Genomic DNA, 26238 nt, shown 5'->3' with positions numbered 1-26238 from the left:
GAAACAAAGCCGGTAAATGGCTGGCCAAGAGGGTGAAGGATAAGAAAAGCAGAACCTTTATCCCAAAAGTAAGAAATGAGGCGGGGGACATACAAAATATGCTGGAGGATATAGTGAATACGTTCTATACATATTACAAAGCCCTATATAATATTCAACAGGAAAGTTTAGAGAATAGAGGCCGGGATGCAATAAAGGACTATTTGAAAGGGATAGATATTCCCAGGGCTAAACAAATAGAAATGGAAGCATTAGAAGCCCCAATATCAAAGTTGGAAGTCGAATGGGCGATTAAAAATACAGCTAAGGGAGGTTGCCCCGGGCCAGATGGTTTCCCGATCTCATATTACAAGGAATTTCAAAAACAGCTGGTCCCAAAACTATGCGAGTATTTTAATGCAGTGGGGAGGGATGGAAAATTTCGAGAAGAGACATTACTGGCGCATGTGGTCCTGATCTTGAAAGAGGCAAAGGATCCGCTTGCAGTGGAAAGCTACAGGCCAATTTCCTTGCTAAATTCAGATATTAAACTCTTTGCAAAAATTATTTCTGAACGATTAAGACCTCATGTCCCAGAGTGGATACAGCAGGATCAGGTTGGATTTATTCAAGGGAGAGAAGGGAGGGATAACGTATTAAAGACCATTATGCTAAGCCAGGAAACCATAAGACAGAAGACCCCCACGATACTCATGTCTATAGATGCTGAAAAGGCATTTGACAGGGTTAGTTGGGGTTCTTATTCAAAGTGTTGGAACGATATGGATTGGGGCAGAGGATGAGAGGGTGGATAGAAGCTTTGTATACTACCGTATATACTCGAGTATAAGCCGAGATTTTCAGCCTCTTTTTTGAGGCTGAAAGTGCCCCCCTCGGCTTATACTCGAGTCATCGCTGTCTGCCCGCTCGATCAGCGTGTCGAGCAGACAGACAGCGGCCATTCTATTCAAAAGCCGCGCCTCCGGCTCCGCCTTCGCCTGTGATAGGCGGAACACTGAATTTCCCAGCAGCCTGTGTTCCGCCTATCACGGACATCGTATCATCCTCGTACTACGGACGAGGATGATACGAAGGCAGTGATAGGCGGAACACAGGCTGCTGGGAAATTCAGTGTTCCGCCTATCACAGGCGAAGGAGGAGGCGCGGCTTTTGAATTTTACAATGGCCGCCGAAGAGGGCACGGGACGGAGGCAAGGCAAGGCAAGGCACGGCATGGGACGGGACGGGACAGGACGGGACGGGACAGGACGGGACGGAGGCAAGGCAAGGCACGACACGACGGCAAGGCACGGCACGGGACGGAACGGAGGCAAGGAGGCTCGGGACAAAGGTAGGCTGGACACACACACACACACACACACACACACACACACACACACACACACACACACACACAGGGATGGGTGGATGGATGGAGACACACACACACAGGGATGGATGGGTGGATGGATGGAGACACACACACACAGGGATGGATGGATGGATGGATGGAGACACACACACACACAGGGATGGATGGATGGATGGACACACACAGGGATGGATGGACGGACACACAGGGATGGACGGACACACAGGGATGGACGGACACACAGGGATGGACGGACACACACACAGGGATGGACAGGCATGTCTCACCCTCGGCTTATACACGAGTCAATAAGTTTGCCAGTTTTTTTGGGGGTAAATTGGGGGCCTCGGCTTATATTCGGGTCGGCCTATACTCGAGTATATACGGTAAGCCTAAAGCTAAAATAAGAATAAACGGGGCCCTGTCCTGCCCCCTTGAATTGTGCAACGGGACAAGACAGGGCTGCCCGCTCTCCCCAATATTATTCATTCTGGCACTAGAACCCCTCCTGACGGCTATTAGGAAGAATCAAAACATCCAGGGAATACGGGTCGATGAGAGGGAGTATCGGGTTGCTGCTTTTGCAGACGATCTTCTGCTCTATATCTCTAGCCCGGAGACCTCTATACCGGCGACTATGGAAGAACTAAAAAAATATGGGAAAGTCTCCAATTTTAAGGTTAACGCAACTAAATCCGAAATTCTAAACTTAAATATACCAGTAGAAGAGCAGAGAATCCTACAAACTAAATACCCTTTTAGATGGTGTGGGAGGGAGCTGGCCTACTTAGGAATAAAGCTTACGGCAGGGATGGGTGACTTGTTTGAGGCTAATTACATCCCCCTACTAAACAAAATTAAACAGCATCTAGATAGGATCCATTACAAAGCTTTATCTTGGATAGGGAGAATAAAACACAGTTAAAATGTTCATTTTACCAATGTTTACTTACATATGTCAAATGGTCCCCATATTATTACCACAGAGATATCTAAATAAATTAAAAACGATGATTAAAAGATTCATATGGAAAAAAAAAGCGGCGAGGGTGGCTCTTAACACTTTGATAAGTAGTAAAGACAGAGGAGGATTAGCAATGCCCGATTTCAAAAAGTACTACGAGGCTATAGCAATCTCACGAATCACAGACTGGACACATAACAAAAAGGGGAAGGACTGGGTGGAATTAGAAATGAAGCTAAGCAGAAGGGAATTAGGGGAGATAATATGGATACCCACAAAATATAGAGAATTAGGGATTAGCACAAATTTATTGACAAAAGGGTCACTGCGAATATGGGACACAATAAACGAGAGACACAAGTGGGAGCACAATTCACCATCTATGCCATTACTAGACACAAATTTTTTTTTACCAGGTCAAGAGGAATATGTATATTATAGTAGATGGGCTAAGAAAGATAAAATTAAATTACAAGAGGTTATGGAAGGGAATAGGGTATGCACATATGAGGAAATAATAGGAAAGTGGGGTCACAAGCCTTTAGATAAGTGGAGATATTCACAACTATACTATTTTACTCAGTCTTTAACACAACCACTACGAGGACAGGAGCAACTTAGACCTCTGGAGAAGTTGATAGGGAACCCCCAATGCTTGGTAAAAAGGATCTCAAAAATATATGAAATCTTAATAGAGGTAGAAGAGCAAAAATACCCCCCCTATATGGAGAAGTGGGAAAATGAACTGGGACCGCTGGATAATGACCTCCACAGAAACAGGATTATTAGACGAACGTACTCGGTTGCCAAAGACCTTCAAACTAGAGAGATGTCATATAAACTTTTAACAAGGTGGTATATAACTCCACAGCAAGGAAATAAAATCAGCAGCGAGACCCCCTCAACATGCTGGAGAGGTTGCTCAGCGGTGGGTTCCTTCGCCCATATATGGTGGGAGTGCCCTAAGATACAGTTATTTTGGGAGAAAATTATAAAAGCTATCTTTGAAATAACAGGGGAAGGGATTAGAAGAGACCCATGGGTTTGCTTATTCCATGACTCGGAAAAAGGAGAGAGAGAGTATGGGCATTCCCTGGTTCCTGGTCTACTGAACTCTGCTAAGGCACTGATCCCGCGAAGATGGAGGAAACCCGACCCTCCCTCGATGAAGGAGTGGGTAGAAAGGTTAGAAAGGACACGAAATATTGAAGAGACAATGTATAAATTGGATAACTTAGAAGGGAGATATCAATATAAATGGCGACTTTGGATACAATTCGGAAAAACTGAAGGCTATCTAAAGCTGCTTGACTGTTAGTAAAGAAGAAGGGAAAAAGCAGAAAGAGGGAAAAAATAAGGAAGAGAGGGAAAAAATGGAAAAGGCCCGGGGGTAGGGACCGAGTGAGAGGGGAGGGGAGGGAGGGATAAGGTGGACCATTCTTAAAGAAATGCTGCTGTATTTATCATTATGTTGAATAGTTTATGTTTGTATACTTTGAAAAATTTGAAAATAAAGAATAAATAAAAAAAAAAAAAAAAAAAAGGAAATATAGAGGAACATCGGCAGAGCAGATTAGTTTGGTGGATGCTTTGTACGTTCCATCTGTCTATATACGAATCATATGAAATGAACTGATTATTTATAGAAGTAAATGGGCAGAGAACAGAACGAAAGAATCAAACACCCAGTAAACGCCACCGCGGTCAACAAGTTAATCATTATAGCGAGGTTCCTGAGAGATTAATAGGCCAGAAGTCTGGATGTTGCTTTATAAACTAGCTGCGAAGAGATAATTAAGCTACCCTCTTGAGAATTTAAATAAGGAAAAATAGCCTCCCTGGATATTAGAAAAATTAAGATAATCAGAAAATCTAAGGTGGCTATATAGCCAATCCGCAGTTGGTCACTTGAGAAGGCGAATAGGGAGTTTATGGTAAAACTCCCCTGCTGAGCAGAGGGGACACGAGGAAAACAACAAACTGGGGAGAATATCACGTGAGACAAAAAAAAAAAAAAAAGGCAACATGAGTAGAGCCTCAAAAGAAACCGTTAAGGGAGGAGGCCCCAAGACCACAAAAAACATAACCAACGAAAGTACTATAAAACAATACATGACTCAAGGAGTCAGTCCGAGAGGTGGAGGGAAGGAAAAATTGCCCTCTAACCATGGGAAAAATAGGGGGGGGGGGGGGGGGGGGTTGGGGGGGGGGTCGGAAAAAAAAAAAAACCAGGGGAAACCTCAGATCAATCTAGAGACGAATTAACAACAGAGAGTGAACTGGAATTGAGTAAAAGTGAAGACCAAAGATTGGACAATGAAGGCATAACAAAAAAAGGAACGATGAGGGAGATGCTCCTAAAACTGGAGAATGCTATAAAATCGGATATAAGTATGCTAAGAAGCGACTTAGGATATTTATTAACAAGATTCGAGGTAGCGGAAGGAAGAATCAATACACAAGCACAGGAGATAAACAAAGTGCTGGATCAAGTTAAGATAGCATACCGGAACCAGAGGAGAATTCTCTATCAACTGGAAGATCAAGAAAATAGAAATAGAAGACAAAATCTGAGAATTCGATCTGTCCCAGAAAATAAACAAGAGGAATTGAGGGGTATCATGAAAGAAATATTCAGTCCTATACCTGGAGGCAAAATATAGAACCCCACCTCAGAGCACTAAAGACTTGGAAATGACCAGAGAGGTCAGGTCATTTAACAAGTCGAGGGCCATATGGAGGCCAAAAGGAAGGGAGAGGGAGGGGATGAGGGGGGGATGTGGCGGGGGGGTGGAGGAAGGGATTGAGGGTGAGTGGGGGACATGTCAGTAGTGAAATCCTTGGGGAAAAGAAAACAAGGCAAAAATAGAGAATATGGAGAATAAAATAATGGATTTAAATTTTATGTCCTATAACGTCAAGGGGCTCAATACAGCAAAAAAAGAGGTACAAAATCTTGGCAGAATTAAAAACCGTACAAGGCTGACGTGATTTTCTTACAAGAGACGCATATTTCACATACGTCAAAGATTAGGCTTTATTCGAAAGATTATCCGAGTTGGTATTATGGGGATACGATTACAAATAGGGCGAGAGGAGTGGCAATAGGTTTTGGGAAAAGTGCTCGCTTCACCCTAGAGGGAAGAGAAACAGATCCAGAAGGAAGATACCTATTTTTAAAAGGAAAACTAGGAAATATAAGATATACACTGGTTAACATCTATTCCCCGAATAAAAATCCTATAAAAAATTCTTAAAGGGAATATTAGCTAAAATACAGGAATTTAAAAGTGGCAACGTGGTCATTATGGGAGATCTGAACTTTTGTTTGGACCGTGAGTTAGACAGTACGTCCCGCGCACAGGGAAGGAGTAATGTTCAACTAAAGAAGATAATCCAAAAGCTGAGTGAGAATCAACTTGTGGACGTATGGAGGGTACAACACCCAAAAATATTAGATTATACGTTTTTCTCCCCTGTGCATGGGACGTACTCAAGGATCGATTATATCTTTGTGGAACATAGATCCCTTGAGACTGTACTGGAAACAAGCATAGAAATAATAACACAGTCAGACCATGCTCCTATAAAAATGAAAATGCAGATCCCTGGATATAGTAAACAAGCTCCTAGGTGGCGATTAAATGAAGAACTAATCCATGATAAGGAAGGTGGCGAAGTAGTTAGTAGAGAACTAGAAAAGTACTTCTTAAATTAATGAGACGGAGGGAATATCCGGGCAAGTCCTGTGGGACGCCCATAAGGCGTATGTTCGCGGGATCCTGATTGCTCGGGGTTCGCGGAAAAAAAAAAAAAAAAAAAGAAGAACGGGCTGAAAGGATTAATAAATTAAGGGAAGAAATTCTTAGTATAGAACAACAACACAAATTGGGTTTCGCAAATAAAAAGATATATCAGAAATTACTAACCAGAAGAGAAGAACTACGTGGGTTAATGGAACATGAAACTAAAAAATATTACAATCAATTAAGGAAAGTAAGATATCAAGATGGGAATAAACCCCACTAAATATTTAGCTAATATGCTCCAAAAGAAAAAAAGCTATCAACTACATAGAGAAAATACAAACAGAACATGGGGACATGGTGTACACTTCAAAAGAAATAGCAGAATCATTTCAAACATATTATGGGAGATTATATGCGATAAAAAACAAGATGTCGAGTATAGGAGGGGAAACAAAAGAAATAGATGAATATTTAAATAAGGCAAGACTCCCCAGGATCGGTGAAGTCGATAGAGATAATTTAGAAAACCCCATAACGGAAGCAGAAATAAATAAGGCGTTGGCGGACTCAGCTTCTGGGAAAATCCCCGGACCTGACGGATTGACAATTAGTTATTATAAAAGGTTTAAGGATATTCTGATACCGAAACTCTGCAATTACATGAATGGGATTGGGACAGAATATAACATGAGTAAAGAGGCACTGTCTGCCTCAATTACCGTCATTCGAAAGGAAGGAAAAGATGAGACTAGATGTGCCAGTTTTAGACCAATATCACTTTTGAATGCAGATACCAAACTATTTGCCAAGGTATTGGCAAATAGAATGAAGACAGTAATGAACTCACTGGTTCACCCGGACCAGGTAGGGTTTGTTCCTGGCAGGGAGGGAAAAGATAATGGGGTCAGAACTTTATTGATTCTATCTCAAAGGGAGGGGACGGAACCCCTGGCCTTATTATTGTCAACAGATGCCCAAAAGGCCTTCGATAGGGTTGACTGGGGATTCAGGTTTCGAACAATGGACAAAATGGGTATCGGTCCAAGGATGGCTAAATGGATTAAAACGTTGTATCATCATCCTACAGCGACAGTAAACATTAATGGGTTGCCCTCCCCTCCTTTTGAGATGGAAAATGGGACTAGACAGGGATGCCCACTTTCGCCCCTTCTTTTTGTGCTGTCGTTGGAACCTTTACTTTCGACGATCAGAAATAATCCAGAAATAACAGGAATCACGGTGGGGCAGGAGGAGCATAAACTTGCAGCATATGCAGACGACGTATTGTTTTATATAAGTAACCCCAAAAGTTCATTGCCTAAGATAATTGAGACCCTAGACGACTACGGGAAACTATCAAACTTCAAAATTAATCAAACAAAATCTGAAATCCTCAATATAAAATGTCAGCTCACAAGAAGTACAACTAATTCAAGAACAATGTAAATTTAAGTGGGGCAAAGAACTGAAATACTTGGGAATAAAATTGGCGCGTACTTTGGATAAGATTTATCACTTAAATTATATCCCATTACTAAATGAAATCAAAACTGAACTCAGAAGGGTAGACAATAGATCAATTTCTTGGTTGGGCCGAATAAACGTGTTTAAAATGTTTATCCTCCCAAAAATTCTATATAAATTCCAGATGTTGCCGATTGGAATACCCTCTAGTTATTTTTCAAAGTTAAAATCATTATTGAGTAAATACATATGGAACAAAAAACCTAGGATCTCCCACAGTATATTAAAACAAGAGAAAAGGCAAGGAGGACTGGCAGTCCCAGACTTGCAATATTATTATCAGGCTGTCGTGTTTTCGAGAATTGTTGAATGGGGGAGGGAGAAAAAAGATGGGTGAGTTTAGAATATATTATATATATATATATATATATATATATATAGTAAGGCACAACTCAGTAAGATAATTTGGAACCCTCCAAAATACAGAGCATTAGATATAGACACAAATAAGTTGACACGGATTGTATTTAAGATTTGGGATAGGGTATATAAAAGATTAAACGGACACTATAACTCACCTTTAATAGTTTTGAAAGATAATGAGTATTTTCCCCCTGGGAGAAGGGTGATAGGAGGGAATTGGATAAAAAAGGAAGGGTCACAAATAAAAGATATAATTAAAAAAGGGAAACTTATTTCACACGAAGATTTAGTACACAGGGGATTTATGGCGATTGATAGGTGGCACTACCTCCAGCTGGCCCACTTTATAGAGAGGCTGACCCAGCCGATTAGATCTGGAGATGAGCTGACTGGGCTGGAACGGCTTTGCACAGCAGACAAAGTTAAGGGTACAATCTCAAAAGGTGTATGGGCTGCTGATATCGGTTAGCCAGTCGGAGATACCGCCATACATAAATAAGTGGGAAAAGGAATTAGGGTCACAAAAAGATAAAGAAACCATAAATAAAATATTGAAAATAACACATTGTTCAGGAATAGACAACAAAACAGCTGTGATGAATTATAAACTTACATCCAGATGGTACAATACCCCAGATAAGATCGCTAAATATCAACAGGGAAGGACAGCCGAGTGTTGGCGTGGTTGCAAAATAATAGGAACCATGACACACTTATGGTGGGGATGCGCAAAAATAAAGATATATTGGGATAAGATTTTACAAATGATAAAAGGAAATAACCCAAATAACTGTAAAAATGGATCCTTGGATAGTACTTTTTCATGGTATAGAGGGAGGGGTTAAACAGCATCAGGATACAATTATTCCACATCTTTTAAACGCGGCGAAAAAACTGATCTCCAGAAAATGGCAAGAGGTTCAATGTCCAACGATATGGGAGTGGGTGGACGAGATAGAGACAGAGACAGAGACAGAGACAGAGACAGAGACAGAGACAGAGACAGAGACAGAGACAGAGACAGAGACAGAGACAGAGACAGAGACAGAGACAGAGACAGAGACAGAGATTATATATATATATATATATATATATATATATATATATATATAATCTGGAATGCCTGAGTACGAGAGATGAAGATGAAAGGGCAGTATTTATAAAAAAATTGATTGGTTGGAAAGATTTTAAGCAAGAATGGAGCTATACAGCACAATTAAGACCAAAGATCTTGATTAGAGTAAGATAGTTAGTTAAGGAACACTACTGACATGTCTCGGGTTGGGGGGGGGGGGGGGGGGGGGGTAGGGATTAAAAGTTATCAGAATGGGAGCCAGAGGAAATAATTTAAAAATTTGTAAAGAAAACGTAATAAAGTTAAATATAAAAATTTTAATATAATAAAAAAAAAAAAAAAAAAGGGAGAAATAAATAAAAGATACAGCTACAATGATGTGAAGACTAACAGCAAGAGACAGTGATGAACGTAAAAGTTGATTTTAGTCTCTCTTGAAGATTCGCTGATGTGGCAAAAAAAGAAAAAAAATTACTTAGAACCCCAAACATTTTTTTCAGATACCCTAGAGAATAAAAATGGCTGTCACTGCAATACTGTGTTACACTGTATTTGCAGAGCTCACATTTTTTTGGGGAAAACATTTTTAAATTCAAAAACAGTACAGTTGGCCAAATTTTTGTTCAATGTTGTGAAAGATAATGTTAAATTAATACCCATCATGCTTCAAAATTGTGTCCGCTTGTGGAATGGCAACAAACTTTGCCACTTAAATCTCCATGGACGTAGTTTAAAAATTTCTACAGGTTACCATTTTTGCGTTAGAGGGGGTCTAGTGCTAGAATTACTACTCTCGCTCTAACGATCACAGCGATACCTCACGTGTGGTTTGAACACCGTTCTCATATACAGGTGTGACTTACATATGCATTCGGTTCTTCATGCAAGCTCGACATGGTGCAAAAAAAAAAAAAAAAAAAAAAACACCAAGACAAACAAATTATAAAAATTTACGGTCACTTTTATTCATATTCAAGGAATGTAAACATCCCTTGTACTTAGGGAAAAAAAAAATAATAATAATGACAGGACCTCTTTAATGTGAGACCTGGGGTCAAACATATATAAATATGCACCCTTTAAGACCATTGAACGTCGCTTCTGTCATCCAATGCTATGGAGCCGAGTGGGGGCCATCTTTCCTTCCCTCGGCTCCAGGCCTCTCAGGGGAAACAATCTGATAGTCTACAACTCCCGCCGCCTATAAGTGATCTTGTGGCGAATCCGCCACAGAGACCACTTATCTGAAAGTATTCCACGTCAAAGTATCGTCGTATAACGACGGCATCTGGTCCACAAGTGGTTAAAATGGAAACTTCTGCTACAAGACAATAAAAATCCTAAAAAGCTGTCTGAAAAATAAGGAGGTAGTAACCTCCGATGGCTAGGTTCTTCGGGGTCTTTAAGAACTTTGGCAGTTGAAGAGTCTTGTGCAAACATCTGACACAACTGAAAGTGTACCAAAATGTACCCCCTAGCTAGTGTCTAGATTTGTGTCATTCGTTCAATGACAGCCAAGCCTGTGTTTTGTTTTTAATCTGGGTCAGGGTGAGTGACTCAGGAAGAATGGTATGGCTCACAGGCAGCATCTCCAATACCTCTCCCCTACTTCTAGAAACTTGAAGATTCTAGAATGGGAGTGGAGGTTAGGAGGAACTTCCTTGAGTATTGAGGGCCCTAACCAATCCCCACAGATGGGTTGGCAGGGGGCAGGCCCCCTCAAATACTCAGGGTCAGCCCATCTGGGTGAGTGGAGTTTGTAGAAAATGTAAGATTTTAGGGGTGGGGACCATGGGTCTGGGAGATCGGGTGGGGAAGGGACCCTCTTCATGACACAGAAGCAGGACAGCAGGAGGAGGACACTGCTGGGCAAATCTCCAGGGAGAAGACAGCCAGATGGGCTGGCGAGCGTTAGTCGGGGGAAGACAAAGGCAGCCTGAAAGCACTGGGTGAGAGCAGTCTGGGAGGACTGTGGAAGTTTTGCCAAGAGGGCTGGAATAAGGGGCAGCTCTAGCCAGGTGGGCTGGCAGTACCTAAAGAAATGGTGCTGTGATCAGTAGCCACAGGAGGACAGATGGGCACCGAATTTGCTACACCAAAGGTGCCCACAGTCCCAGCCTGTAAAGGGCATTTGCTACTAAACTGACAGTGTTCTCAGTTTGTCAGGTAGTCCTGGGAGTTGTATTGCTTCAAGCAAGTGTTGTGCTGAAGAAAGCTGGGAGTGTAAATATTCTGTACAGAAGAAGTTGTTCCTGAAGGTCTGCAAGTCAAGTGGGCATCCCATACTACCCTTTTTCCCCATCCAAGTTAAACCCCCGAATAAAAATACAAAACAAAGCACTGGACTGTTTCTTGCCTCGAGTGTGCTGTGAAAGTGCAGTATGTGTCTGGCTGTGTAGGGTGGGGGATCCCTTTATGCTTGCAGGTTTCTTAGGGGGGGCGCTACACAAGGCTTCAGCCGCTGGAACTCTTTAACCACTTGACCACTGTGCACTTAAACACCCTTAATAACCAAACCAAATTTTCAGCTTTCGGTGCTCTCGCATTTTGAAAGACAATTACTCAGTCATGCAACACTGGACCTATATGAAATTTTTGTCCTTTTTTTCCACACAAATAGAGCTTTCTTTTGGTGGTATTTAATCACCGCTCGGTTTTTTATTTTTTGTGCTATAAAAGAAAAAATACAGAAAATTCTGTAAAAAAAATGTTTTCTTTGTTTCTGTTAGAAAATTTAGCAGATTAGTAATTTTTTCTTCATAAATTTTGGCCAGAATTTATACTACTACATATCTTTGGTAAAAAAAAGGACAAATTGGTGGATATTATTTGGTCTTTGTGAAAGTTATAGAGTCCACAAGCTATGGTGCCAATATCTGAAAATTGATCACACCTGAAGTACTGACGGCCTATTTCAATTCTTGAGACCCTAACATGCCAGAAAAGTACAAATACCCCCCAAATGACCCCTTTTTGGAAAGAAGACATTCCATGGTATTTAGTAAGAGGCATGATGAGTTTTTTGAAGTTGTCATTTTTTCCCACAATTCTTTGCAAAATCAAGATTTTTTTTACTTTTTTTTTTTTCACAAAATTGTCATATTATCAGGTTATTTCTCACACACAGCATATGCATACCACAAATTACACCCCAAAACACATTCTGCTATTACTCCCGAGTATGGCGATACCACATGTGTGAGACTTTTACACAGTGTGGCCACATACAGAGGCCCAACATGCAGGGAGCGCCATCAGGTGTTCTGGAGCACCCAGGACAATTCTGACATTTCTCTCCTACATGTAAAAATCATCATTTATTTGCTAGAAAATTACATAGAACTCCAAAACATTATATATGTTTTTTTAGCAAACACCCTGGAGAATACAATGGTGGTCTTTGCAACTTTTTATCTCGCACAGTATTTGCGCAGTAATTTTTCGAATGCTTTGTTTTGTGCTTTAAAAAAAAAAAAAAAAAAAAAAAAAAAACACAGTAAAGTTAGCCCAATTTTTGCATAATGTGAAAGATGAAGTTACGCTGAGTAAATAGATACCTAATATGTCACTCTTCAAAATTGCACACGCTCGTGGAATGGCGCTAAACGTCGCTACTTAAAAATCCCCATAGGCGACGATTTAATTTTTTTTTACTGGTTATATGTTTTGAGTTACAGAGGAGGTCTAGGGCTAGAATTATTGCTCTCGCTCTAACGTTCGCAGCGATACCTCACATGTGTGGTTTGAACACAGTTTTCATATGTGGGCGGGACTTACATATGCGTTCGCTTCTGCATGCGAGCACATGGGGACAGGGGCGCTTTAAAAAAAAAAAAACATTTTTTTTTTATTGTTCATTTTACTTTATTTATTTTAGTTTGACATTTTTTCCCCAAAAATAATTTTTTTGATCACTTTTATTCCTATTACAAGGAATGTAAACATCCCTTGTAATAGGAATATGGCATGACAGGTCCTCTTTACAGTGAGATGTGGGGTCAATAAGACCACACATCTCACCTCTAAGCTGGGAAGCCTGAAAAAAAAAAAAAAAAAAAAAAAAAAGATTCTGGCTTTGATCGTATTAGCGATTCGGTAGAAGCACCGGAGGGCGGCGGGAGGGGGGGGGGGGGGAATGGCTGGGTATTGCAGGGTATGGCTGGGTATCTCAGAGTATGGCTGGGTATCTCAGAGTATGGCGTTGCTGAGTATTACGTTGCAGAGCATTGCAGGGTATTGGCGGGTGTTGCAGAGTGTTGCAGGGCATTGCAGAGTGTTGGCAGGGAATTGCAGAGTGTTGGCAGGGAATTGCAGAGTGTTGGCAGGGAATTGAGGGGTTAATTTTCGGTGAGCAGCGATGTGGGCACTGCAGATGCAGCCCACATCGCTGCTGACACCGATCTCTTCGCCCTCCGCTGTACCGATCGGTACAGAGAGGGGGAGGGAGGAACCGGCGTCATAACATGACGCCGGTTTGTTTACAAGTGATCACTCCGTCATTTGACGGAGCGATCACGTGGTAAATGGGCGCGATGAGTGGCCGTTTACCGTGATTTGTGATGTGCCGGGTCCACTGGACCCAGCGGTCACGGATGCTCTCGTGTGCGCGCCCCAGGGGGCGCGTGAGAGCAGAATTCTGGGAGGCCGTTAATTAACGGCCTCTCAGAGTTAAACAACCGCCCTGAAGCCGTTAATCGGCAATGGGCGGTTGTTAAGTGGTTAAGACAGTGAAGATCTGAGCACTCTTTGGAAAGTGTTCTTGTGTACGTTTTTTTTTGCTCCTTTTGTAGGCACAGTGTCACTTTAACCTGGGTTTTTAAGGTTTCTTATATGCAAGATGCACAAAGTGTTACCCACATACTTACGGTAGTTGCTGTATCCAGGATTATAATTGATTATTATGTCACACGTTACAGCTTTGGTACCAGAATAGTTGGACTTTACCCATAAAGAATAATTCCCAAACTCTCTAAATCTGTAGTGCACTCTATTTGGAGGGGAAAAAAAAAAAAAAAAAAAAGTTATTAGAAAAAAAAAAAAACACAACAACACACACACTAAAAATTATATATGTAATCACACACAATTAAGTAAATGTCTGTTAAAGAATAGATAGTATGTTATAGTGACAAGGACCCTGAGATTTGCTTATTAGTGATGATACACTTCATACACGAAACCAAAATACCCAGGGACTAGTACATAAAAGCTGAAGCAAGAAAATCTAAAGCAGTTTCCACACTTGACAGGTGTTTCTCATTTATCCAACAAAGGACATAACACCAGACTAGTAGCTGTGGACAGCGATTCTACTTTTGTCCATATTTCTCCACCCTATTTTTAATACAGTTGCGCTCAAACGTTTGCATACCCTGGCAAAACTCATGAAATTTTAACATGGATATTGAAAATATGACTGATCATGCCAAAAAACAAACCGGTCTTAAAGGACAGGGATCATAGGAAGCCATTATCACATAGTTGTTTGGCTCCTTTTTAAAATTATAACAAATCACCCAAATTGCCCTGATCAAAAGTCTGCATACTCTTAGTTCTTAAATTTTTTTTATTATCCCCTTTAGCATCAATGATAGTGTGCAGTCTATTGTAATAGTTGTCTACGAGGCCCAGAATTCTTGCAGGCGGCCATTTGCCTTTGCAAAATGCCTCCAGGTCATGCAAAGTATTTGGTAGTCTTGCATGAACCGCACATTTGCCTCCAGAGTGGTCGGTGACATTAAAGCGGGAGTCCACCGGGACTCCGCGTTTTTTTTTTTTTTTAAAAGCCAGCAGCTACAAATACTGCAGCTGCTGACTTTTAAAATAGTGACACTTACCTGTCCAGCGCGCCCGCGATGTCGGCACCCAAAGCCGATCGCTAGGTCGTCTGTCGGGTCCTGCCGCCGCCATCTTGGGTATGGGAATCAGGAAATGGAGCCTTTCGGCTTCATTTCCCGGTTCCCTACTGCGCATGCGCGAATTGCGCTGCGCAATAAGGACGCTCCCCGCTGCCTCTGGGAGCTGTGTGTTTCCCAGCAGGCAGCGGGGCACTTGCGGAAAGGGGCGTAAGTTATGCCCCTTTCCGCAGAGAGCTGTCCCGGAAGTGGGTGCAGTTACCTGGATTATCCAGGTAACTGCACCCCCCTCCCCCCTGAAAGGTGCCGATTGTGGCACCGGAGGGGGGGGAGGGTTCCGATGAGCGGAAGGTCCACTTTAGGGTGGACCTCCGCTTTAAGGTCAGGAAACTGATGGTCATTCCAGAAACTTAAAGGGATTGTAAAGTGAATTTTTTTTTTTCTTAAAATAACAAACATGTTATACTTACCTCCACTGTGCAGCTCGTTTTGCACCGAGTGTCCCCGAACCTGCTCTTTTTAATAAAAAAAAAAAAAAAAAAAAAAAAAGGGGTTGGGAGCCAAACTAGGAGATAAAAACTGTTCATATCCTTAAATAAGACTTTTTTGCCATGATCAGTCAGGTTTTCAGTATCAAAATTTGGGCTTCACACGTTTAATCTGCAGCTTAGAACACTGTGACCATTTACATTCCTGGCATTTTAGTGCTGGTGCAAGGTCCAGATGCAGGCAGCATTTAGACTTTGCATTAGGGAGCTTTACCCTCTCCATTTATACTTTTTACCATCATTGAAAGCACAAGTAAAATAAAATCCCACATTTAGGGTTGTCCCAAGAAAAGCTGGGAAATCTTGCAATCGGGACACTAGTTCTGGTGATCTGGGCGCCCGCCCCCCAAGGGATTCCCTTAACTTTAAGGGATTTCCTCTTACTTCCCATTTTTGCTATGGGACAGAAAGTGAAGAGAAATCTCCCCAATGAAACACAAATGGCAAATAAACTGACAGGGGGTTATAACCCTCCCTTACTCTACCAAAAATGCATATAAAAAATTCTACATTAAAACTCAAAGCACTAATGGTTTAATACTACTTTAGGGCAAAGCATAGATCAACAATGTTCACTAGCTCACAGCAACTGGATATTAAACGCATTCGTTTGGAGCAGTTAAAACAAGAGAACTGGCAATTACTTGCCATTTGTCACTGTATATAGCTATTGGTAGTTTTAAATACTAGAAAGTAAGGCATATATTATTAGGAATTATTGTTAAATGTGGCTTACTAAAAAAGCAGCATAATTGCAAGGCTGCACCAAGATTGAAAAAAAAAATAAAAATAAAATCACCACATTTTACACAGTACTTACTGACAGAGCTCTACGTTTCCTGAGGTATCGTTAAGTTGCAGGATGATAGCATGTTGTGTATCTACTATAGCCACATCAGCCTCTCTCCCTTTTGTTGTGACAGGTAGAGTTTGAAAAAGGCACTGTTAAAAAATAAAAAAAAAAATAAAGAAAAAAAATATATAAATTAAAAAAGGATTACTTTTCCCTAAAAGCCCAGCACTGGAAATATAGCAATAGCTATACCCTAGGCACACAGTAAAAAGGTCAATAGTAAATAAAAGATACACAACACATTTTTAAAAGTGCTGCAATTCCTGAATTTATGCTGCAAAACATTAAGTACACATACTGCGTTTCCCCAAAAATAAGCTTATATTCTTATTATTATAAGTCTTGTTTTCAAAATGAATATGAGACCCGTTAGGGCTTGGCATGCACTGTCTTCTCTCCATCTCCCTCCTTGTCAGGAATCCCCAGTGGCACTGCATAAAAGTGGGTGTAAAATCCTAAAATGCACTGTATTATATAATGTAAACAACATTTTTCTGTAATCCATTTGTGATAAATACCTTGTTATTTAGAGTCATCAATCCTCTTCCCGCACGGACCTTCATTTTCTGGTGCAATCCAGGGGACGCTCCGAGCATTGCAGGGGGACGCAGCATTTACATTATAGAATATTGTAATACAGTGCATTTCACACAATGTTCTAGAACAGTACAGCACTATCATCTCATGAAATCTGAGCTACTCTGCATTCCCCCAAATCTCACTAGATTAGTGAGCTCACCCCCACATAGCTGTTGTGGGCAGAAGAGGGGTAAGATCAGTATATTGCCAAGTTTTTTTCTCCATACGGGTGGTTAACAGTTTAGTGCAGCAAATAATGATGCAAGGTCTACTTTAAGCTGGACTTGGGCTTTAAAGTGCATTTAAAACTTTTTTCTAAAACTACACCCATTCCAATGCCCTCAGTTGAGATGAAAGTACGCTACTTCCACCAGAGAAGTAATAAAGAAGCCTACCACATGATGGAACCACTGCCTGTAGAACTTTTCTGCTGAACGCTAGGTCTTTTTGCGAGTAAACCTCTACTCTATAGTGTGACAAAAAAGGCATCCTGACTAGATCAAATGTCCACACTGCAGATTTGCTCTACCGAGGCTCTTGCTTATACTGCCCACAATATTGTAGAATGTGCCTTTAATGAAGGAGGTGCCTGTGAAACTTCGTTATAAAAAAATAAATAAAATAAAAAATAAAAAGGGGGCAGCTACTGAAACCTTTATTTGATCCCCATGGCAAGTGTGAGCTTAACTACCATAGTTTAATACTCCTGACTCAGTTCACAATAAAAATGCACCCGGATCACGATTAGATCCTTTTCTAGGACTTTCTTCTCTACCCAGAATTTGGTACATTGCTCTTCCCTTGTTCTCAGTTCTATAGCCATACCATGCAGCACTAGGGCCGCAAGTAAATTGCTCCTGAGGACAACTCAGGTGCTATACGCAGCTGACCCATGGGTTAGAGAGACTATTGGTTTTAGATCCCACCACTGCCCTTAAACAACTTTAAGACCCCTTTCACACCAGGGCATTTTGCAGGCGCTATAGCATTAGAAATGGTGCCTGCAATCCGCCCGAAAGAAGCTGCACCATTGTGTGTAGCGTGAAAGCCCTCGGGCTTTCACACTACAGCGGTACGCTGGCAGGACGTCAGGGAAAAGTCCTGCCAGCAGGTTCTTTGGAGCGGTGTGTTTACCGCTCCTCCACCACTGCTCCCCATTGAAATCAATGGGGCAGCGCTGTAATACCGCCGGCAAAACGCAGCTATTGCAGCATATTGCCGGTGGTTTTAACCCTTTCTCGGCTGCTAGCGGGGGTAAGAGCACCCCGCTAGCGGCCGAAATGCGCCACAAATCCACGGGTAAAACGCCGCTAAAAATAGCGGCGTTTTACCACTCACGCTATGGGTGGTGTGGTGTGAAAAGAGTCTTAAGATTCCACAGCAGTGTTCAAAATCATATTATTAAATGCCCACAGCTTGAATCATCCAGCCAAGCTTTCGTCTCTGTGGAAAGAAGCTCAATCACTTCAATGTGACATATTGTGTGTGCAAGCAAGTGACACTTCCAGGCCGCCTCTCCTGGATGCTGCAATAAGAATTTTCCTAATATTTATATGGTCACTGCACTGGTCAAGAAGAGGCATTATCACCCATCGAGGACTTTAGTTTTGTCTAAAAAGATCCTACCTGGACCAAAATGGAAGATACATAATTTTGGTATATACTATTCACTCCAAACCATACACTAGTCAACCTCTATGCCCCAATAATCATCCAATCAGCTTATTTTAAAAAGTACAAACACATCTCTGCTTCCAAGGAAGGCTCTCTGATCATCTGTGGAGACTTATGAATACGCAGCTGTACTTTGCCACCCTCACCAAGCCACGTTCCCACTTTTTTCAACACTTTATTCACTTGGCAGATCGGTTTGTTTGGCGCTGCCAGCATGCAAGCGAAAAAGATTTAACCTTTCTTCGCAACACGCCATACTACTGATTGCATAATTAATATGTTCTTTTTGATAAAAATGTACTAAAGTCAGAAACTTTAAAACAAAAAAAACAAAAAACAGTAATTGTTCAAAGGGTATCCAATAAGCCCATTTATAAACACCTTGGACAAATCAACAGTGAAAGATCTTTTGATGAACCAGTGTGACAGATTCTCTTACTAAGAGAAACCGATCAAGAAGAGATCAGTACAAGTCAGCACTTGGACCGAGTTAGGTTTCCACAATAACCATAGAATTAGTGAAAGGGGAGGAAATGCATATTCTAAGCTGAACGGAAAATCTTTGGAAAGGGCACCCATGTTTCAAGAACCTTTTTAAGAAAGCAGTGTTGTACATTTCTGTTTATCTTGCTTTGGAATTGGACCACTACATCCTTTCTGTTATGTGTGTTTTCTGTGGAGGAAGAAAGTAATCCTCTCTCAAGTTGCGGTCCTGGTAACGATTGAAGAAAAAAATTCTGAGTAGCCATCAGAACAGGAATAGGAGGTACAATCTTCCAAAGGGGACACTTTGGAGGAGATTCACCGTTATATCTGCAGGAAGTATAGGAAAAATCAACCTGATAGGAAACAAAAACACACACACACAAACACACCACACACTTGCAGGTTTATTAAAATTGCCCATCAAGGCACTAACCAGTAAAGACAACAGTGGTATTATACAAACCTGTCTGCCAGTTTGTTAAAACCTTACTCTGTAGAAGAGCTTAACAACTGATCCAATTCCACACTTGTGCACAAGTAGAAAAGCGTGTCCCCCAATGATCGCTTTGTTTTCGCCAAGTGACCCCTATTTCATCATGTCCTGCAGCCACTAGGGGTCAACAGGAGGAACCACAGGAACCAGTGAGGGGACCCACTTATCGACCAGCCGGAGAAGTCTAATCAGCTCAATGCTTGTAGCAAACTGACTGACAGACACGTTTAATACCACTTACTTCAATTGTAAATACATTTTTTTTTGTTGACCACCTGACAGGGATCTGAAAAGCCAAAACCATGCAAAAAGGCTATATATTTTAGGACAAGGATAACATGGTACCTGGTAGCACTGATCAGAACGCCAATAGATGACAAAATTCTCATGTATTTCATTGTGAATCAAAAGAATAGCTTGATCCATTTTAAGCTTAGGTGATCTTCGTAATAGACCTTCATAAAGAGAATAAAAAAAAAAAAAAAAAAAAAAAAAAGAGAAAAGATAAAGTTTACACACAAATATTCTTGTAACAAAATCAGTTTTGCTACCAGAACCAAGTAAATTTAATGTGTTAAAATATCCTGCACAGTATTGAGCTTGGCTAAGTGCGGGGGTTGACAAATTTGCTTGGAATCTAGGAGCCAGCTAAAAAAGTTAGGAGCCAGGTCCGTGACTGCGATCTGGACCTGTCCCTGGCCTGACATGGAGACGAGTGAGGGGAAGATAGCCCCCAGCCCCCCCACATATGAGATCACCTCCCATTGGACACACCGCTCGAGTGCTAAATGGCCGCTGTGATTGGCCATTTAGCATGATCTGTGATTGGCTGTATCCAAGGGACACGGCCAACACAGAACTTCCCCAATGCGCGCCCATGGCGGCGTGCAGAGGGGAAGTAAACAGGAGGATGTCCAGGGACACCCTCCCGGCAATTGTTGTCCGCGCTGTAGACATCTTACGTCTATAGCGTGGGCACAAAGTGGTTAACAAAAGAATGTAGCTTCTTTTACTTCCGCCATATTCCCGCTTATTTACTGCCATATCCCCGCTAAGGGTTCGATCAGGTCCGCCTGAAAAACTGACAGGTGAACCTGATCAGACAGACCTTGTGAAAGGGGCCAAGCAGGTAGGATTACAAATAATTTTTTTTCCCTTAATTAAAATTAATTTTTTTTACTTTTAAAAAATAAATAAGTGCTATTATGAAAAAAAAAAAAAAATAATAAATACGGTGGAGTTCGGGGTCCACACGGAGACAGGATACCCCAGCTGTGTTGCCCCAGGCGCCAGGATGCGAATTCTAGACGCAAATGCGACCTGGCGCTCGGGGTTTGTCGGGCCCTGGCTAAGTGTATACCATTACAGTAACCATGGCCTTTAAATAATAACAGTAGGGCTGCAACTAATGATTATTTTCATAATTGATTAGTTGGCCGAATTATGGTTTTGATTAATAACTTTAAAAAAAAGTGTGGTGTATAATTTAGTTAATATGTAATGTTTTAAAAAAAGGCAATTTATTCTTAAATATCTCTATGCAGTGGTAAATATAAATAACTATATGGTTAGGGAGCAAAATATTGAATCCGCTCTGAGAATAACCAACAGAAGAGATATACTGTATATACTATATATACACACTATTAAAGGATGAATCTGGTAAATAGACTCAGATAAATTTGTTTGTTTTTTAATAAAAAAATTAAAAAATAAAAAATATGTCTTCCTTTAAAAACATCAACATTCGTTTTCAACCATAGTGACGGGAAAATTTGGAATAGAAAACTTCTTGGTCAAAGGAATTTTCAGACAGTGTATGTGGTTGACAGAATGTTAACAACAAGTGAAAATTTTAAACAACTCTCTTTCATTCAGCAAATGCACAAAGATTTTTTTGTCTGAATATTCTCGTCTGAAAACATAACCCTGTGGCCAGCATAAGGCTCGTTACACACCTATGCAGTTTGCTTTTGATCTGTTGCAATTTTTTATTTGGCCAATTTGTTGTTATTGGGCACATTAAAAAACACAAATTGCTGCAAAAACGCATTACATATTTTTCTGCATCTTCTCCATTGAAGTATATTAAACCAAAAAAGCACTGTTTTGCATTAAAAAAAAAAAAAAAAAAAAAAAAGTCCCTGACCCTTTCCAAATACGCAGCCCATAAGCATAGATGTGAACGTAGGAACGTAGGAAACCATGAAAATGAACTTTAGAGCATTTCTGCAAAAAGCACCAAAAACCACATAGAAGTGAACCAGGTCTAAGACATTTAGTAACATAATAAGGTTTAAAAAATAAAAATTAGCACTTTATAGTACAAAAAAAAAAAAAAAAAAAAAAAAACAACAAACACTTATGTAAGGGGTTTATTTTTTTTACTGTAGAACTGTGAAAGTAATAATATTTACAGTAACAATTATTTGTTCTTTTTGTACTATAACGGGCTAAATTTTTTTTTTTAACCTCATTATGTTACTGGTCGATTAATCGATTACGAAAATAGTAATCGATTAATTTCATAATCGATTAGTTGTTTCAGCCCTGAACAACAGTACGAATGCATATAAAAAAATATATTTTTATGCGGCCATCTGGGTGCCTTCCTATCTAGCGTGACCGAGACATGTAATCTGCCATACATTACATTAGGAACTCCAAGCGGCTTAGGGCCGGTTCACACAGCGGGCGATGCGAGGCGACACGACTCGCCTCGCTCCCGCAAGTCGCCCCCGTTCTGTACAATGGAACCGTTCTGAGAGCAGCGACTCGAGTCGCTCCGACTCAGAAAAACGGTTCCTGTACTACTTCTGGGCGACTTCGGGGGCGACTTGCATTGACTTCTATACAGAAGTCCTCTGCAAGTCGCCGCTGAGGTCGCCGCAGGTCGGAGACGCCTCGCCGCGCCTGCAGTGTGAACCGGCCCTTACTGTCTCCTAAATGTTTCAAGATTAGACCTGTAACATTTTCATTTAATACAACTCTTACTTTCTGCGGTCACTACCTGCAAAAAAAATTTTTTATCTGACCCTTGCTGATGAAACTACCAAGCATGCACTCTAATTTACAAGCAACTGCACAGTCATTAACTTTTTAGAAAAGGGAGCACAATAATGTTGCGTACACACGATCGGATTATCCGGCCAGACTTTGCAGCAAAGGTCCGCCGGACTTTCAGAACGAGCGGACCTGCCCACACACGACCGGACTTTTCCGTCGCACAATCCGCCGGGAGTCTGCCAGACTTTTGAAGTGAACAGACTTGCCCACACACAGAGAAAAGTCCGTTCATTTTGAACGTGGCTCCAGGTAGACGGAACTGGCGAAGGAAGTCAATGTTGCCGCCTCCGTAGGCAAGATTGACACCTCGCTAGCCCCGTCACCTGGTATTGATTTAAAGGGGAAGACCTATGCCGAAAAAACAGCGCGGGGGTCCCCCCAAAGTCCATAGCAGACCTTTATCCAAACACGCAGCCCAGCCGGTCAGGAAAGGGCCCCCAACATGGGATGGTGCTTTGGGGAAGGGGGGCCCTGCAGCCCCCACACAGCACCTTGTCCCCATGTTGATGAGGACAAGGCCCTTTTCCCGACAACCCTGGCTGTTGGTTGTCGGGGTCTGCGGGCGGGGGGCTTATCAGAATCCGGGAGCCCCCTTTAATAAGGGGGCCCCCAGATTCCGGCCCCCTACCCTGTGTGAATGAGTATGGGGTACAATGTACCCCTACCCATTCACCTGGGGGGGAAAAAATAAAAAATAAAATAAAAACACAACACAGGTTTTTAAAATACTTTATTAGACAGCTCCGGGGGTCTTTTCTTCCGTCTTCGGGGTCTTTTTGCTGGACTCCTCCGCTTATCTTCTGCTCTTTTACTAGCTTTCGCCTTCGTCGCTGCCGCCGTCCTGGGGTCTTCTTCCAACTTCAGGGGTCTTGCCCCGCTCTTCTGTTCTTCTTCCAGTTCTTTTACTAGCGTTGGCCCGGTCTTCTGTTGCCTTCTGCTGCTTCTTCTTCCGATGTTGACACAACACTCTCTCTGGCCGCAATGGCAGGGACGCGTTGTGCGGCGACTTATATAAGGACAAGGGGCGGGTCACCGGGTGATGTCACATGTGGACCCCGCCCCTTATGATGTCACAGTCCCGGAGGATGCTGCAGACCCTGACAACCAATGGCAAGAGGCCCTTGTCCTCATCAACGGCCAACGGCCAGGGTTGTCGGGAAGAGGCCCTTGTCCTCATCAACATGGGGACAAGCTGCGACCCCCCCCTTCCCCAAAGCACCTCCCCCCATGTTGAGGGCACACGGCCTGGTACAGCTCAGGAGGGGGGGAGGGGGTTGCTCGCTCGTCCCCACCCCCTTTCCTGACTGGCTGGGCTGCGTGCTTGGATAAGGGTCTGCTATGGACTTTGGGGGGACCCCCACGCTGTTTTTTCGGTGTAGGGCTTCCCCTTTAAATCCATACCAGGTGACAAGGCTAGCGAGGTGTCAATCTCACCTACGGAGGCGGCGACATTGACTTCCTTCGCTAGTTCCGTCTACCTGGAGCCGTGTTCAAAATGAACGGACTTTTCGCGGTGTGTGGGCAAGTCCGTTCATTTAAAAAAAGTCTGGCGGACTAGCACACAGATGGGCGGATTGTCTGCCGGAAAATTTTGAGTCAAAACTTCTTTCTAAGTCCGCTGGACTTTTCGGAAGTATAAGTCCGCTGGTGCCCACACACAGGCGTATTGTCCGGCGGACTCTGGTCCTCCAGACCAAGTCTGCTGGATAATCTGATCGTGTATACGCAGCATAAGACTAACTTTTTTTCTTTAAATCATCCACCATAATAAATTTCAAAAAGCCGGTTACAAAATTGTAACCAGGTGGTATCATAATGCCCCAAAGCTACTACATCATATGTACCCCTTTGAGATGCGTTTACGATGTGGTACAGACAGGGGTAACCTATTACATGTATTCTGGTCACGATGCTTGAAACTTTGCACAAATATCTGCTCCCCCTCCCCCCTGAAAAAAAGGGTGCCAAATGTGACACCGGAGGTGGGAATATATATTTATTACACGCACCCCCAGAGCCGGTGGGGGGGCAGAAGGGGTGGAACAATTTGAGGCTGGGCGCAGTGAAGTGACCTTCTAAAACAGCCGTCACTAGTTTGGCGGCACCGCAGGTTTCCCCAGCAACCAGTGACGCTGCGTGCGTCTGCCCCCTGCTCCTCACCGCAGGTCTCGGAGTTAACAGATCAGCTCACTAATGGGCATATTTTTTTGTGCACACTGCTGCTGCCCCCCCCCCCCCCCCACCATGTGAAGGGGCACTCTGATGGACAAGTTTTATTTTAAGGGGCACGCCAATGGGTATATTTTTAAGGGGCACGCTGATGGGTATATTTTTAATGTGCACACTGATGGCATATTTTCTTAAGGGGCACACTGATGGGCACCTTTTTATGTTAAGGGGCACACCAAAATGTGTCCATCAGCATGGACATTAAACATTATACCCATCAGAGTGCCCCTTAACATAAAAAGGTGCCCATCAGCGTGACCCTTATTTTATGTTAAGGGGCACATTTTATTTTAAGAGCAACACTGATAGGCACATTTTGTATTAAGGGACACTCTGATTTTACATTAAGGGGCACGTTTTGTTCTGCTCATCATACAAATTTGCCCATCAGTGTGTCCCTTAATATAATAAAATTATTATATTCTTGTTTTGAAAGGACATTGATTCTGTCTTAAAAATGGGGGGGGGGGGGGGGGCACAGTTTGCCATCTTCGCCCTGGGCACCAAATAGCTAGCTCCCAGCACTGACACACATAGTATATAATGGCAAGCTCCTTCCACTAAGTCACCTATGAATGGATAATAAAGAATAGTGAGCCCATTGGTGGTCACTTACTGTCTCCATGGCGGGTGCCCAGGACAGAGGTGCTATATAGAAGGACCATGCTGAGGACTAGCACTAAGGACAGACAGTAGGTAGAGACACAGGTGGGCCATGCCGAGCCCATCCTCCCGCAGTCCCCTCCGCTCTCCTCCTGGCTGGGTGTCTTCCAGCGCTTCTTCCTCCTCCCTCTCCGTCTTCTTACTTCCTCCAGGGCTCCCCTCCGCTAGCTCAGCTGAGGATGATGCATTGCACAACCTGACTCTCGTGTTTTCAGGCTGTACACTCTTCTCTAAAGTGTCACCTGACTTGCTAGCCCCGCCCTTGTTTTGTTATGTGTGGTTATCACACGAGACCCGGTCTAGGTGTACGTGTTCCCAGTCAGACAGTCCGCTCCCAAAGCCTACTGGCCTGCGTGTGCCCGCCCCCTTCTTCCCGTACGCTGCACGTCATCCTTCGACTTGGCTGCTCCCTTCTACAGTGCGTGCTCCCGACCTTCAACTTGACTGCACCTCCTCTCCCTCACAACCTGACTTCGTGCTGCTAGTTAAAGTGAAACCAAAGCCCCTTTTGTTTTTCATTTTGTACAGCACAAAGGAGGTTTATAGTAACCCCTGTCAGTTTTGTTTTTGCCACCTGTGTCCCAGTTGGCAGATCTCCTTTCACTTCCTGGACAACGGAGCGATCCCGGCTGAGCAAGCGGATCATCACGGGGCGGATCATTACTGATCCGTGCCGTGTGAAAGGGGCCTTATTGGTGGCCAGTAAGAGGAAATACAAACCCCCTTTATTGGTGGCCAGTAAGAGGAAATACAAACCCCCTTTATT

At 42.5% G+C, this 26238-nt stretch overlaps 1 protein-coding gene across 2 annotated transcripts in view; it reads right to left on the bottom strand.

Annotated features, from left to right (window-relative positions):
- The window catches only part of HGSNAT (heparan-alpha-glucosaminide N-acetyltransferase), a 71436-nt gene extending 45624 nt beyond the window's left edge, over positions 1-25812 (bottom strand). The window contains exons 1-4 of one of the 2 annotated variants that reach the window (XM_077476191.1): positions 25426-25812; positions 19860-19969; positions 16250-16371; positions 13892-14013 (exon numbers count right to left, since the gene is read on the bottom strand). In XM_077476191.1, the coding sequence (XP_077332317.1) occupies positions 13892-14013; positions 16250-16371; positions 19860-19969; positions 25426-25537 (466 nt within the window). In that variant the 5' untranslated portion in view covers positions 25538-25812. Of the gene's footprint in view, positions 1-13891; positions 14014-16249; positions 16372-16800; positions 18060-19859; positions 19970-25425 lie in introns of those variants that run through there. The other variant, XM_077476192.1, reaches the window with a different exon arrangement.
- Positions 25813-26238: the final 426 nt, after the last annotated feature.

Source organism: Lithobates pipiens, unplaced genomic scaffold (assembly GCF_037356315.1).
Source record: "Lithobates pipiens isolate NorthernLeopardFrog02 unplaced genomic scaffold, aLitPip1_a1.2 Scaffold_13, whole genome shotgun sequence".
In the NCBI taxonomy this organism is placed as follows: Eukaryota; Metazoa; Chordata; class Amphibia; order Anura; family Ranidae; genus Lithobates; species Lithobates pipiens.
The sequence above is the reverse complement of the archived record's forward strand: the minus strand, read 5'-3'. Positions and strand labels throughout refer to the sequence as shown.